General features: G+C 38.1%; 1 protein-coding gene across 3 annotated transcripts in view; it reads right to left on the bottom strand.

Annotated features, from left to right (window-relative positions):
• Window positions 1–3487: 3487 nt before the first annotated feature.
• Window positions 3488–16550, bottom strand: part of ap1g1 (adaptor related protein complex 1 subunit gamma 1) — a 14500-nt gene continuing 1437 nt past the window's right edge. For 2 of the 3 annotated variants that reach the window (XM_077594036.1, XM_077594045.1), the window contains exons 2-23: window positions 14132–14335; window positions 13935–14059; window positions 13386–13527; window positions 12830–12926; window positions 12294–12370; window positions 9909–10004; window positions 9238–9318; window positions 8829–8927; window positions 8691–8746; window positions 8404–8517; window positions 8156–8296; window positions 7851–7905; window positions 7619–7741; window positions 7212–7301; window positions 6992–7116; window positions 6773–6877; window positions 6528–6669; window positions 6308–6434; window positions 5732–5836; window positions 5489–5649; window positions 4898–4996; window positions 3488–4807 (exon numbers count right to left, since the gene is read on the bottom strand). In XM_077594036.1, the coding sequence (XP_077450162.1) occupies window positions 4706–4807; window positions 4898–4996; window positions 5489–5649; window positions 5732–5836; window positions 6308–6434; window positions 6528–6669; window positions 6773–6877; window positions 6992–7116; window positions 7212–7301; window positions 7619–7741; window positions 7851–7905; window positions 8156–8296; window positions 8404–8517; window positions 8691–8746; window positions 8829–8927; window positions 9238–9318; window positions 9909–10004; window positions 12294–12370; window positions 12830–12926; window positions 13386–13527; window positions 13935–14059; window positions 14132–14332 (2463 nt within the window). In that variant the 5' untranslated portion in view covers window positions 14333–14335 and the 3' untranslated portion in view covers window positions 3488–4705. The remainder of the gene's footprint in view (window positions 4808–4897; window positions 4997–5488; window positions 5650–5731; window positions 5837–6307; window positions 6435–6527; window positions 6670–6772; window positions 6878–6991; window positions 7117–7211; window positions 7302–7618; window positions 7742–7850; window positions 7906–8155; window positions 8297–8403; window positions 8518–8690; window positions 8747–8828; window positions 8928–9237; window positions 9319–9908; window positions 10005–12293; window positions 12371–12829; window positions 12927–13385; window positions 13528–13934; window positions 14060–14131; window positions 14336–16550) is intronic. The other variant, XM_077594052.1, reaches the window with a different exon arrangement.

Below are 16550 nucleotides of genomic sequence, written 5' to 3'. Positions count from 1 at the left end.
TCCATTCATCGCCCTCTTTAAACCTTATTGTACACACGAGTATTCCATGTCAAACTCATAAGAACTCCAGCGGGTCGAGTATAAATGACAGTATATACACTGGTTTTCACATGCAGCTGATAGAATAAAAATTTGCAACCTGAAATCATGTAAACAGACATCACACATCACTCTCACACACAGTTTCAAAATTCAAATCACACACACCGAAACATTTTCTTCCTTCGAGGGTGTTCAAAGCACTTCAAATGAGTTGACTTTGCCATTTGTACAAGATTGGACAAGGGCTTGAAAAGAAAGAAAAAAAAATACAACAACCGAGATGCAAAAATATTGATTTCTAAATAGCTTTTTCTTTGCCACTCATCTTCCTTTTTATGCACTAAAAGACACATTTGCTCAGTCGGGATTTGAAGAAAGCTGTCTTTTTCAGCAATCAAATTTTAAACCTAGTTTTTCAGCCGCCAAATTTAAGCAATCAAACGCGATCTGATTTCATCTGACGTCCGGGCAATCAAGATAGGTTATGTACACATCACTGGGCATGTGACACAGATTGAAGATTATTGGGGTCACCCCGAAGAAGACGCATGCCCAACCGTGTCTTAATTTTGTATGACGACTAACAATCCATCAAAAATTGGACAACAGAACGTTGAGACGGATTGATTGCTCCTCCCTCGTTACCTGGATGTTGTGACTGAATTTGTAATGATTGAATTGTGATGCTAAAAAAATGTAGTGTTGGAATTTTTTTGCTGAAAAGAATTGATTTTCAAACTCAAGTGGCGCAGATTTACTTCCATTAAATGCGAACAAGAGCAGCTTTAAAAAACGAACCGAGTAATTTTGCCAGATTGCCACTTGAACAGTGAAACAGATCAGTTTACCTTTTTAAAAAAATTATTAATGAACTCATTGACTGCCTTTGACGGCGAGAGACGTCCAATCTATTGTGGCACAAATTCCACCGCCGTCAATGGCACTGGAACATAAACATTCAGAGTTGAGTTAACAATGAAGTATTGCTTTAAACACAAACAGTTAAAAGTTGGACTCGACGTGGCGAGGGCCAACAGGATTTAGAGCGCGAACGTGCATTGTGGGTGCTCACTAGTGCAGCATTGCAGTTTCTCAGTAGTACGCCTCATTATTCTAACACTCAAACCAAAACCCTATCGAGAAGCCTCAGCTGGGATTTTTGTAAAAAGGCGACATTTCCGCACTGGTAAATCGGAGGAATTCAGAATGCATCCGCTTAAGAATCTTTTGTACATATATGCATACAATTTCATGTGCTAGCTAATCTTTTGTAGTCTTCACGTGGGTTTTTATTTAAGTGGATCAGCCTCTGTTTGTTTTACAGTTATATACAATGTACAGGTAGCAGACCATAGTATATAGTATACCTTTTACAATGAATGAGTGCCGATACAGGGAAGCCTGATGTTGACTATTTAGACAATATACATCGTGGAGAACTGGTTTAGAAAATGGTATCTAAAAAAAGGATGAAAGATAGTACAAGAGACCAAAAATTTGTAAAAGCCCTCAATCTGTACAGAAAAAGCTAATATAGCATTTGTCAACAACAGAAAAAGAAAAAGAAAAAAAAGTGAAATTATTTTCCTCCATATACACATCGTAGCTGAAAAATATTTCCAAAGCTAATAGTCTCTCTGATTTTGGTCACAGGAGTTAGATAAGTGAAGCATAGTGATTGAATATCAAAGCATGGCGGGGCGGCTAATGTGGTTTGTCGCTAACTTGGACTGGCGCACGCGTATAAATTGCAGTCAGCGTTTTCATGCAGCCGTGCGCCCCTCAGATGCGATCGGGGACTAGAAAAGCAGACCAGCCACTCAAAAAAGTTAGTAAAAAGAGAGAACATTGTGAGGTATCAACGGTCGCCTCCCCGACAGAGAAGACCAGAGCCAATTTCAATCGCGCCACGAAAAACTCTTCACGCAATTCATCGACAAATCCACGTCAAAGACGGAAGGGGACGGGAGAGTGGATCGTAATGAGAATTTACGACAACACGTAATACCAACCTATGAAAAAAGGTGACATCTATTAGCTGCCATTATTTTTCCAAAGATTTGCTTCGTTTGGGATCTATCGGGCCCACGGGAAACGAAGCAACATTAGAATGGGACGATATGTTGCTAGAATGTCAATGATTGTGGCGTTCTGGCAAACTGTGCAACCGTGTTAACACACTAGAGGGGGGAAAAAGTTGAGTATAGCATGATAAGAAAAATGTCTAGGTTTTGTTTCATCTATTAACGTAATACGTATATATGATTGATACATTTCATGTTTTAGGGTGATCGTTTCGTATTAAAATGCAAATTACATCATGATAAAATGTTAAATTTCCCAATTTAGTTTAACATTTTTACATGGAATGTTTGATGTTCTAACATAAAACGTTTAATGGTGATGCATTTCAAGTTATAACATAATGTGACATTTATGCATGTTTTGTTTTGGGCATTATCTTGAAAAACTTCACCAAGAGACAAATTTCATGTACATGTACTGTGATGTGATACATTTCATGTTTTAAGGTAAAAGGTTTGACAATAAAATGTAGTTTTTTTTTTATGTTAAACATATTGAGTTACAAAAAGTTATGTTCTAACTTGGCAAGTTCTGACGCGGTAAGCTTGATATGATCATGTTTTAAACATGATCAATTTAATGTTATAACGTCATGTTTTACATGGTAAATTTCCTATTTTGACACAATAATATCATGTAAAATGATGCTTATAACCATTAAATGCGACATTGGAAAGCAAATAGTCACTCATTAAAATGAATCATGTTAATCTTAAATCAATTTATCCTAAGTTTAAGGTTCTAATGTAGTTTGATATTATAACGTAGTAAGTACAATGTCTTCAAGCAGTGAATTGGAATTTAATAAATTACATGTTATTACTTGATGTTTTGCATTTTAAAGTGATGAAATCCCATAACGTCATACGTATATTATTATGATACGTTCCACATTAGGATGCAACATTTTTCAAGTTAAACTTGATTTAATTTAAATTTAATATTCTAACGTGTTAAGTTTGATAAGATCAAGTTTTAACAATTTCTAACATAACAATTTAAAGTTGAGATTCTTACATTTCACTTTTTAAGTATTAATGAGATACAAAAACAATTAGATCAGTGACCTGCCCAGGAAGTGTTGGGTTTTGTTTTATGACTTTCAAATATGGAATTAATGCTATCCCAAGATACTAAACTTTCTACTTTCTAGTGAGACTACGTACACGTCGGAACCTAGACATCTTTAAAAAAGAAAAAAAAAGCCAATTTACATAAGGTGAAAGTCGATATCCCATTCCTAAACCGCCACGATCAATTCCCTCATTTTGAAGCACATGAACAGGCTAACAACACACCATCTCATAGCAAAACTTTTCTCTCGTCAAGTCAGAAAGGCACGTCACTTTGATATCAGGCATAAATAATCAAGTCGATTTACTGCAGAAATCAAACATATTTTCACAGAAATAGTGCCGATGTGATGACTGGCTCATCGATGGGAACAAATTAAGAGATGGGAGGGGGAAACAGCATTCAGTGCATATACTACATTCAAAACAGGCTTCATTTACATAAGTTTGTGCCGGGTGAAAAGCTCAATCAGGTAAAACAAAAATGGATCATTAAGCTGACTAAATTAAGAGCCGAGGGGGTAACGACCTTTATCTCGGAATAAATGTCCTTTTAAGACTAATATATTGTGCCTGTGGAACAGAGCAAAGATGCAAGCAGAAGTTAAAAAAAAATGGTTGCTGTCGGACAGAGAACTATTTAACCAAAAATGTTGATTCGATTTTTTTGTGTTCTTCTTGCCTGTCGGAAAAAAAAAATCAATTTGGAGCTTAACAGCACGAAAAGAGTTCAACTTGAAGTAAAATTAAGTTTTTATTCATTTTCATTGTATTTATTTAGCTTTTATTAAGACTATTTCTTAATTTAAAAATATATATAAATAATAAAAATATAATTTAGGCATAATTGAGAAATGACATCCACATAGGCCAAAATATAATGTCCACACGTGTTGGGTTGAAGAGTGTTAGTCAACTCATATTGAAATTTTTGTTGTCATTTTGAAATATTAGTCATTTTTACTACCAAATTGAATATTGGCCTCTCTTTTTCCAGCTGCAATTTTGGACACCCGGGGATTCTGTTCCGACAGCGACAAAAGGCAACACCTTTGAGATGGATTTCATGCCTGAGTTACTAGATGCAAAATCACCAAATTCTGCTCGAGATGTAATGAGGAAAGTTACCAAAGTGAATTACCTAACTTGCATTATTTGGGCTTTAAGAGGCTCAGAGCAATCATAAATATCATTTTATCAAAGTATGTTCATGTTATATTAACTACAGTTTTCATGTGGGGACGAAAAATCATTTGGATGACAAACAAAGGAGGGATGACACCAATAGGGAAGAAAAGAGAGAAAGTTCACTGACAAACAGCTCTTCATCTGTACTGGGTTTTCCTTCGTTAAAGACGCTCTGCTGCGTATTTAGTGATGTCACTGAGGGGGAGTTCGTTGGAAGGACAGGAGGAGGAAGAGGAAGAGGGGTCAAGGTGAAAGAAAAAATAATTTCATAGTCCCCATCAGAGGGGCTTTTAGGAGGAGCAAAATGAAACAACTCATCACTGCCACGATTGAGGGGGGAAGTTATTGACCTCGGCCAGGTCTTGCACAGGCGAGCCTTTGTGGGTGTACGTCAGCTTGATCCTCATCCGCAGCTGTTGCTACAAAAGAGGAACATTGGGTTTTCACCAGGTCGGGGAAAAAGTCTAAACACCCCCGTTTGAATGCCAGATCTTTATAAAACTACTAACTTTCTGCGGGTTGAGGACTCTGATGACCTGTGTGACGGTTCCCTGGTTGAGTGCTTGGACGACATTACTGCTGGGGGACAGGAGCTGCAGCTGGAATGTCTGACAAAACAAACAACGTTTAAACTTGGCTTACCACAATTCATCAAAAAAGAGTTGAAAACTATTGTGATTGTTGAATAACATTTAGACACATTGTTGACCTCGCGTCCAAATCCTCCTCTTAACTTGTTGCCTGTCATTAAAAATGATAAGACATCCAAGGCATTTGCACTGGGAGGGTTGGCCTGTCATGATAACAAGTTTTAGTGGGCGATATATTGTCTCAAATTATTGCCAAGATGCAATAGTACTGTTAAAATAGGAACCAATTGAACCACTCGTAGTGAGAATATAGCCTAGTAAACCACCCATTTAAATGCAATAAATGTTTACTCTTAAAGAAAACAGACAAACTGTTAAAAATTGATTTCATTTGATCCAAAATGACAATGACATCAAGATGTCATTTTGCCCACAAAGTGGACGTTAGCAAATTTAAAGCCAATTTATTTAAAGTCCGTATTTGGTTTCTTGTGATCGCATGCATTTTACCTTTGGTACTGCAGCCTGAAAAACAAAATCTGTCATGTCTGCCTCTGTGGAGTTCGAAGCGTGGATGGTGATGACGGCGACGTTGGGGTTAGGGTTGGCTCTCTCGAACGTAAAGTCGATTTTTAGGCCGTTCTTGTTGTACGCTGTCATAGGGGGAATACCTGAAGGAGGAATTTTGAGTCAAGCGTGTAAACGAACAAGCCAAATATGGTGCGAAGGGTTAAGGGAGAAGAGGAGTCTCACCTGCAGCTGCAATGTCATTAAAGAGGGGTTGTGAGGAAAGGCCATCCAGAAGAAAAGGGGGTTGGGAGGCGGGGACAGAGGGAGCATGAGCAGGGGTTGGACCACCTTGGGAGGGGAAGGGCAAATTAACAAAACATGAAATGGGTCCTCAAAGTCTAGAAGGTTCTATGCTTTAGGATATTTTAAGTATTACATTGAGATATTTATTTTTCTAATGTGCAAGAAAGGATTTAAAAAAAACCCATTATTTCCACTCTGACTACATGCAAATGATCCTGGTACAATTTTAGCCAATCAAATGCGAGTATATTTCAGATTTATTACCTGCACTTATGCTCAAATCTTTCAGCGTGTGCATCGATGAAGTCACAAAAAGCTGCGCTTGTAAGCCATGTCATTTTTGTGTACCCATTATTTTATTATTACCATAATTGTAAATCTAACATTTGCAAACTTAAATACTTAAAGCAACGGTCTATTCCTGTATTATTTTGTGTCAAATTAAACCATCTGCAGTGAGCAACAAGGGACAGTTCCTGAATTGTTGAACTGGTGATATATGTGCTCGTATCCTACCACTTAGTGAGATATCAACCAACAGGTCCAGCAGTTCTCCTCCAGACGATGCAGGCTTGGCGGGCACTGTGGTATGGATTACTGGCACCACGTCATTACCAACTAGTAGGTCTAATAAATCATTTGCCTGGGAAAACAAGTGTTCAAGGAGTCATTCTCTAACCTACTATTGAAGTGTTTATTATGCAACTTGTAGGAATGCAGGAAAAAGTATGATCACCTGGTTGGCTGGCGGCCCGACTAGGAGTGGATGTTTGGATTCCCCTAGAGAAGGTTCTGTCTCTCCATTGGTCTGCACAATCTCTGTGGGGCCATTAGTGGCTGCTTTCTCCATTATGGGCATCCGCTCGAGGAGAGCTGGCCTGAGGAGAGACACAAGTAAATGGAGGATGAGCCATCCTGAGCCAATTCCACTCAATGCTCCATTCATTAGTCTTGGGTGCGTTGGCAACGCTTTCATTGCACCTCATGTGGTCGTATTTCTTGAAAAGTGCGTTGTACTCCACCGCTCTCTGTTGCAGTTCCACATCAATGCTGCTTCCGTAGATTGAGACCACCTTCTTGATTCGACTAAAAAGAAAATCGAATGTGTGGGGGCGGGGAAACAACACGGGTGAGTATTTTTCCAAATGAGTTCACCACTGCGAAGCCTTATTACGCATAGCGTGAAATCCAGTGACTCACTTTACACCGCTGAAGCGAGTAGACAGCTTCATGATGGCGGTAAGAGAATAGCCTCGGGTTACAGGCGAGGAAAGATTAGATACAAGCAGCCCTTCCAGCACATCCAGAACTTCATCTTCAGTCACCTTATTTGAAAAAAAAAAAACACCCAAAAAACACATGAGGTCATTCATTTGTATATCACGTATAGCCATTTTCTCTTTATTTCTTCATTATGTACCTGGATAGGCTCCTCTTCTTCACATTGTCCAGAAACCAGTAGATCGCCATATTCTCCTATGCACCAGGATCCCACTTGTACAAGAGGTTGCTACAGAGATAGAAACAAGACTCTATTTGACCCACACTCACACAAAAAACCTCTACCTAGAGCTTGAATTTGTGAATGTACTTCCTTACAAATATTAGTCATACCTCCTAATGTTTTGAGGCTGTGATGAAATTGCATTTCATGTTATTAATTAAATATGATTGAATTTTGCTCTGAAGCTTGATTTTAGGGAAAATGTAAATTGCAGTATCAGCCAGACATAAATTGCAATTAGATTTTTCTTCCAATGTTGTTTACCCTAACACTGCCTAATGATTAGAATATGCAAGCCATTAACCATAAAGCCCAGTCCTGACCTGTGAGATGTCATCCAGAAGGGCTTTATACAGTCTTTGTACGGTGTATGCGTGCATCTCGACACTGTTGGTGATAAGCTGGATAAGGTTGGGCACAGAGTCATCGCGCACATAACTGCCTGCCTGCAAAGAAGACATGTTGATTTGTAAAGTATCCAACTAATCCTTTGGTAGAAACTGCTCACAGTAGTCATTTTGAAAAACAAAAAAAATGTTTGCTTTATTTGCGTACTGTTGTCAGAACTCGCATTATGGTGTCTATGTGCCATCTTTTTGAAGGGGCATACCTGGAACACAAAGAGTGGCATTTCAGGCACTGATTGTTACATTTTCTGCACACAAAGCAAGGTGATGCGTGCTATCAGATAATAAATGTATCAACAGTGTTTCAGACAATGGATCACTCTTGTTATCATCACACAACATTTTTTCTTATTTCTTTCAAAGACATTTTTAACAAGTCTCTATGCAATACGAACAAATTAGACAATGGAATAAAGCTACAATGTGCTAGGACAAAGTGTTTCAATCTCGTACTTTTCTGCTGCTAGAAAGACTCCTGAAGCACAGTCGGCTTTGAATTCTGGGTCGCACGAGTCCAGGAAGTAGAGCAGCTCTTTCATCATGCCTCTGATGTTGTTGCCGTTCACCAGGGCAAAGCTCAATTCCATTGCACGCCTATAATAACAGCCAGAAATGGATCGAGGACGGAAAACAAGCAATTAGAAAAGAAGGGGATCAGATGAATGTCCTCAAAGTCTAAATATTGAAAATCATGTGCTTACCTTTTGATGGAAACATCAAGGTCTTTTAAACAATCCACAATGGTACTCCGATGCCTCTGCACAGCATTGTGGTCCGTCTGTACTGTCTTTAATAGCGATGTCAATGCCACATATCTGAAATGGTGAGTTGGAGTTTTTGCTGAGCTTGCATTTGAATGAGGAATGGTTTGTAATTTTGCATGGATGAAGAGATTGTAAATATGCTGCCAAAATAGCATTTTCACAATAATACTGTTTTTTTATGACAAACAAGGAGCCAGCAAAGTCCAAATGAATATAGAATGTACCTTATGTTTTTGTCATTATTAAGGAGGAATCGACCTAATATATTAATGGCCAATACCTAAAACACAAGAGTTGTCAGATTAATTGCAAAGAACCCTTGAAAGAATATTTTTCCCCATTTCGAAATTCAATTAGCTTACCCTCAGTCCACTTTCTGACTTGATGTCCATAATAGTCAACACAGTCTCGTAAAGGATGGCATTGCCTACATTTTTACTTGTCTCAGTGTTTGTTGCAACCTGTGGTCAAGAATAATGATGTGCATAAATAAATATGACACTCAACACATTCATGCCCCTGTAGTACTGTTTAGTGATGATTTGATTTTGTTCTCTTTGCTTGGCATTTTTTCTTATGAGATTCAACAGCTGAGCACAGCTGTAACCTCCTAAGAAAAATGTGTCAGCTGCTAGAAAGACTCCTGATGCACACAGGAAGAGGGTCATGCTTGGTTTGATAAGGAAATGTCACACTGCAGAGTTTAAAATACAACAAATAAACAAATACATAGACAGAACAATGACCAAAAAAAGCAATAAGAATTGTAACCTGTGCAAGAATGTCATTCATAGCTTCACTGGAGTCATCGTCACTCCTGCCTAAAATTCGAAGTAGTCTCAATATGCGAACCTTAGAAAAAGAAAGGAACACTGTCAAAGTAAATGAAATGCAATTATGGCATACCCATGATTGAATTCCCACACCGTGTTCTGGAAATTGGAGGAGAACAGCATTGCAACGTCTCTTTTGTATAATCATAATATAGTGACAGTGGCTAGGGAAATTTGATTGTTTTTTTTCTTGACAATTAAACCAACGGCAATTGTATTTTGTTAGGGGTTCAACTAAATAATGTAGCAAAACTAGGGTGGCCATTTCCACAACACCAAAAAGAACATATTGCATTATTTAGTTAGGAAGAAAAATCCCAACATCAAAATATCGGAATTATTTTTTAGATTTGGCAAATAAACAGGACAACTTTTTCCCGTTGTAGGTGTAAGTAGGAGACTTTAAAAAACAGTCTAGTCCATTTTCACCCACAACGTTTGGAGGGTGGTAGACCCAACAACTTTAAGTCAATTTTCATTTTACTTTACCCCAATCTTGGCTTGCTTTGTCAGATGATTGCCTCGGACTATTTCAACCATGCAACACTTCAGCAATTAAACCTTTGATGTTAGACTAATTTACTCTTGGCAAAGAAAGTGTAGATTTACCTGTAGAAAAGGATCGCTGATTCCTGAAACATCATGTTCTGGCGAGTATCCAGACATGATTAGGTTCTTAAGAATTCTCACCAATTGTGGAACCAGCTACAAAAAAAACACCAAAAAAGAGAAAAGAAGCTGTGTCACAATATAATGTTAAGATATTCCAGCCGTCGACACTGATCCATGTAGAAAATTCAAAAGGTGCTCATTATTATTGTTAGCAAATAGAGAAATTATTGGTTAAGTGAAATTGAAGACAATTCAACTGCAAATCTCTAATGTTTTTATGTAGAGGAAACGTTTGGGTTAAAAACAAGGGTTGTTTCTAGCTAACAGGAGGCTCTGCGTATATAAATGCGTTATTTTAGAAAGGCATTTTGTTAAAAAAAAAGAAGAGAAAAATGTAGTTGTCTTTATGTGCTCTCTTGAGAACACATTAAGCGTCTTGTCTAATAATGTTTTGGTCTATCTGAAATTAAGCGGACAGACATTTTACAGGAATTGTGGATAAGGAGACAAACAACCCAAAATAAAACTATTGCACCTGAACGTGTTAGATTTCTCTACATTCGTGAACCAATGAAAACTTGGGTGACAGACTGTGATTGACGCTATTTCCTGATGACATCACCTGTGGTAATCCCATGAGAATAGATCCACAAAACAGTGACCAAATCAGTTACACATTTGGCAAATCCGAATTGAAAAAAAACTGAATGAGGAATGTAGCTGACAAATGAATCGTCATCTTGGCGACGATTTGTAACACTGACATTTTAATGCTCACCATACAAGATAAATCCAAATAAATTTTAGAGAGGAAAAGAAAGCACCATGAATTACAGGACATCTCAGATGACTGTGAAAAGTGAATACTAATTACAGCATGCACCAGCTATGAGATCAGAATGCACTCTTACCTTCTCATTCTAACACAATGCAGGAATTGTAACAAGGACAAATGACAGAAAAAATATGAGGTAGATGTTAGGGAGTGGAAAATCATTCACTTTCAAAGAGCTCAAAATAAGTAGATCATGAACATGAGGGGTGGTACTTCAGGCAAAGTTTTTGCTGGATCAAGGGAGAACAGCAGCAAGTGAAATAGAGAAGCAAATAGACAGCAAAAAAAAAGCGATCAAACACTGACGCACCTCAGTCAAAATCTTGGGTGCTAAGCGTAGTCGTACAGTGCACGACTTGAGGGCCAGAAATTCCCTTGCCGACTTTTATTTTATAGTGCAGAGGTGGTTATAGGCACGCGGGATTAATATCTCTTCGCTTTAATGGCTTGCCTGGTGAATTATTGCTGCTGTCATTTTTTTTGTTGCGAACTGTTAATCCAATGTGCAGACATCCAGTTTCCTTCTACCACCAGACACATTTTTATCTCGCACGTGACCTACATATTGCTGCGAGTGCACGTTTTGGCTGTGCTGAGCTTCGACATGAACTTCCTCACTTAATCTTAAACAGAGATAAAAATGCGAACACAAGGGGAGTCTCGAGCATGACGCTTTAAATATGACATAAGCTTACGACGCTAAAGTCTTCAAATGCGGGCACTAAATACTGCCATTAGCAGGGTTACTCACGGAACACTGTCTGGGAAAAGCAAGACCGGACAGAAGCACCCTGCCATCCAATCTGTTAGGGTTGTAGCATTTAAACATTTTTAGAATCAAGTATCCTATCGATGATGACTCGGACACTAATTTGTTTCACCTTATAGCACAACCAAGTGCAAGTGAGGTACACTTATTGTTTTGTCCGATTGGGGTCGCCTCCTCAAATTTCACACCAGTATTTGTGACCGAGTGTGTATGACTTTGAAAGATGGGGCTTAGCCTAATGAGTGGCACGGTTGTCAAAACATGACAATGCAGACTTGGCTATCTGTCTGTCTAATGACTGGCACTAGCAGCTCATATGACTGTTGGCTTTCTTGTCTTTTGATTAAGTGCACCGGCGGCTGTGTCCATCTTTGACTACTTGCAGGGCATTACGCTTCTACTAGTGACGGTAGGCATATTAAATTGGTAATATGTTACCTGGTTACATGTTTACTTAAGTGCTAAAGAGGTTCCAGAAATCAATGGATAAAAATTTACATTTATGTCCATCCCTATTGTTTTTTGATTGCGCAATACACGTCTTTAAATGCAGTATTGGGATTATTTGAGTAGATTAGGTGCATCGGCTTCGTGTTTAACAAAATTTCTATATTTCAGTATTCCAGATGAAAGATCAAAGAATTCAGAAATTGGAGGTTTACTGTTTGTTTGTTGTTTTGGTATACCTTTAAAGTAAAAAACAAACACACATCCAGGCAGAATCAGAGCAAAACTGTCTTAGCAAATATATCAGAATCTCAAGAGGCTGTTTTTGTACCTTCCTGAAGTGAGACAGCATGTCAGGACTTCTCTCACACATTTCAGTAAGGAGGACAACGGATGTATGGAGAACACCTGAGGGAAAAATAAACGAGGGTTCATTTCGCTGACAAGGACGGTGGGGGAGAGGTTACAAGAGTTGAGAGGGAGTGCATTTGTGCTTTATGCAGCTGAAAAGGAATGTAATAAAACTTGTGATGGCTAATTGGAGATGGGCACAAAGTTTCTTCATAGCCAGCAGCCACGACTATTATAAGAGCTTGACAAGGCTAGAAGAAATTAACGTGGCAGCAGTGGAAAGGTTGATTGCTAACACCAGGAATGATCAAAATTACAATATAACTGTATATATTTGACCATATTGAAGGATTTTTTTTGCCTCGTTCATCATACTGCCCGTGAAGGACATACATTAAAAAGGACAGCACAGCATAGTGAGTGGCAGTGAAAAGGATGACTGGTGCAGTGGTGAAGGGCAGACATGAAAAAAAAAACAAAACAAAAAAAACATCCTGACAAACGGTTTGTATTTACCATGGTTCTTCTCGCTCAGCAGGTTTTTTGTGGCTGGAAGGAACATTTCCATGAGTTCGGGAACCTTTCTGATGACATGAACAGCACACAGCGCCGCCTATCAAAAAGACAAATATTTAGACATAAGACTAGGTGCAGGAAAAAATGAAAAACCACAAAAAAACTCATTTGTGACCATTGTTGGCACTAGACATCCAATCCATATGGACTAGGAGCGCTGACAGATCTCCCAGTTCAAATGGATTGGGTGTATCGTCATCGGTTAGAGTTAATATTTAATTTAAAAAATAAAAGGGGAAAAATAGATTTTTGAATGAAAAGAAACAGTAAGTGTATTGTTTTTATGCACTAGCTTTTAAGGATCTTTTTTTTATTTATTTATTTTTTTTTACATAAAAAAGACAATATTTAAACATTTTATTTTTATTAATTTAAATTGTATTAATTTTTATAGGAATTTGTTATAAACAGAAATTGAAGGAATTTTCCTTTTTTTCTGTTCAGTGTTTCAATTCAAAAGAAAAACCAATAAAAAGGAGGAAAAAAACTGATATACCTTTTTTCTCAAGTAAGAGTTGGATGTTTTGAGAAGCTTCTCAACCTCTCCCGCTAGGTCACGGCACATTTCTGATGAGCCCATGCAGCCCAAAGTGCACAATGCTAGTCCCTGGACGTACTGTGTGCTGTGATTCAAGTCACTGAGAAAAACAACGAAAAAAGAAACTGACATTATGCACAGTAATTTTTGGACTGTAATGTACCCTTTTATCATCCACATCCACCCAATTTGACAAAAAATATTGTATTTGTTCACATATGAGCCACAGTGGACTATGAACTGCCGCTGTCAACATTGTATTAAAGAATATTTACACCAAAAGGCTTGCAGCTCATTAGCCTGTTAAAATCCATGAATAAAATCCACTGTACTATAAATCGCAAGGGTCAAAGCGGTAGCTAAAAGGAGCGGCTTTTAGTTAAATAATTACAGCACATGCCCAATTCCAGAGTGCATTATTGATTAAAAAAAAGATACTTTTAACCAACTTTGAGAGTAAAAAATAATAGAAACGCAACTGACACATTTAATGAATGAAAAGCTTACTTCTTAATGCAATTTGTCATTAATAGATGCACGTCCTGCCTTTCGTCCAACAGCAGCATCGCGCCCAAATAACCTATTCGCTTGTCAGTAAACTTCTGGGATGCAATCAGCTTCAGGCACTCAAGCTGGAAGAAACAAAAATCCAACAGAGTTAGGGGATTTTACCACTTGTCCTTCACCCATTACTGGTAATTTACCTGCCCAAAGTGCGCCGGGTAGCCCAACATGTGCATATAAAGGAGCTTGGCCACATTTCTGCAACGGTATGTGTTGTCTTCTTCTCGAAAAGATGAGCGGATAGCAGCACACTCTTTCTGGATCATTTCGCGCTCCTCCGCCTGGGTCCGCGCCGTCCGGATAGTCCGGATCAGCTCCCGCAATCTAATCGGAGCTGGCATTCTCTGGAACAGACACAACACCAAAAAAGCTTGGTATACTAAAAAGGAAGAATTCCATAAGGAAGTCCTGTCATAAATGTTATCCTTGTGGTTAAAATAGTAAACTTTCCCTGCCATTCCATACCCATCTTCCCTTTTGAATTAGATCACCGTTAATGTAAGCCAATAAGGTGTTACCTATAATTTTTATACTCACCTGAAATCCATTTTTGGACTTTAAGATGAACCCGACTACACCAGCAGGCAGCAAATTTGTCAAGAAATAATTAGGTCATACGAGGGCTGCAATGGACCAAAAGCCGTAGATATCCACTTTACACTGAAGATACACAGCTCATTATCCCATAAAAAATACATTAACTGCACTGGGTGGAATGTTCATAGCGGGAGTCAAAAGTAGCTGCTTAAAGTCTGAAAATTACAGGAGAATAATATAATGTTCCAAAACTTCAAAGGCATTGCAGAGAGCTGTAACGGTGACCAAGTCTTGACAAATGCGGTCTTTGAATAGTTTCAAGGTGCGTTGGTGATCGACAGCCCCTGGCACGAGCTGTTTTAATGAAAAATTCCTTTTGGGTGCAGAACAAGAGTGCATTCTTATAGATGACATTCTTTTGAACTCTCGGTCAATGTAATTAATATCAGAGTATTTTCAGTGAGTCAAACTGCATTGATAGTCTGTCACTAAGATGAACAAAACAGCATTTAGCATGTTCATGAAGCAGTTGTATAGAGAATCTGTCGGGCATTAAAAATATTGTAAATAATTTGAACCGTTTGAATATTTAACATCATATTGCCACTGTTTTATGCACACCTATTAATTCTCTTTGAGACAAACAATTCTAGAAACAACCAACACTAAATCAAGCAAGAACTCCAGATCACATATAATGACGTAAGGCGCCAGCCAGGTAGCTATGCTGCTCATTTGGGAACAGAATGTATGCACCGTGAAATGCTCCAAACAAGCTTCTCCCCTCATGAGATTTCTTGCACTAGATTTTCTTTCAGGGCCTGACACCAAGAAACAACAAGCTTGCCAAACCTTCTTTTTACTACAGGGAGAAGTCAACTTGCTGCGTACTGCACTACAAGCATCAACAACAGATTAAACAGGCTTTGAAAATCACGTTCTTAAAAGTCGCAGTAAATTACTAATACGTGTACACTTGCAGGGTAAAAAAGATGTCGAAGCTGTTTCAAAACGACACAGGGTAGAAATTAGCACTGAACGAACAATGGAATATCGTGCTCACCTTTTAATGATTAAACAAAGATTCCAAATATTAGCAGCCACTCTCAGTAAGGTTTTGTGAAAGGCACAAGCATGTTAAACCAGGGCCTCTCTGGTAGTGTCAATAAAAAAAAATCTCTTATCTGAACACATACAGGAAAGAGTTGAGCTGTTCTTGTTGGCTAATTACTGAGTGTTAGCTCAGTGTGTCAGAAAACATTCCACAAATAAAAGGAGCCGTGAAAAAGAGACCTGAAATTGTTTTAAGGATTTGTGGGGCAAAGCTGGGACATTGGAAAGATATACAGTTTTTAAGATAGGCTATGGGCTACATTTTGAAAGCATATTTTCATCATTGCTCCGTAGTTTGGGGTAGTTGCTCAGAGGTTATTCTGGTTTGGATAAAACTTGAAACCAACCACAGAAAGTTCACAGGTTTTTGTAGTAATGTGACAAGAGCTGACAAAAAGAAACAAACTAAGGGTAATTTAGAAGTCGGATTCGTAGTACATGCAAAGGGTTCTGAAGATTTAGTCTTGTCTGTAAAATCAGTCTCTTTGCAGTTGTTTTGTGGCTATCAAAAACCTGGTCAAAACAAGCACAATTATGTTAAAGCACATTAAAAGCTTCAACAACAACAACTAGTCAGCAATCAATTTATCAGCTTCATGCTAAACATTTCAGGACCAGCTATAAAGCCACTTTGTTAAAAAAATATGGATTTGAAATAATTTGGTTTTGCACATAAAATTCTATGTTGATATGCAAGAAAGAAAACAAAAAACCTGATCAGCACCCCAAATTTTCATTGGAACAAGTGTTTGCATCAAGGCAACACAAAGTGTTATTGGTAGCATTTTTTGCATATCATCATTTTGTTTATTTAACCTGACAGTCCAAATAACGTTGAATTTCTTTATATTACAACAAATGTGTATATTATCTAGTATTTTTAAAAAGGACTTTAGTCCTATATATTAA

This window comes from Stigmatopora argus, chromosome 2 (assembly GCF_051989625.1).
Source record: "Stigmatopora argus isolate UIUO_Sarg chromosome 2, RoL_Sarg_1.0, whole genome shotgun sequence".
Classification (NCBI taxonomy): domain Eukaryota; kingdom Metazoa; phylum Chordata; class Actinopteri; order Syngnathiformes; family Syngnathidae; genus Stigmatopora; species Stigmatopora argus.
Note: the sequence above shows the minus strand (reverse complement) of the source record. Positions and strands in the feature narration are given on the sequence as shown.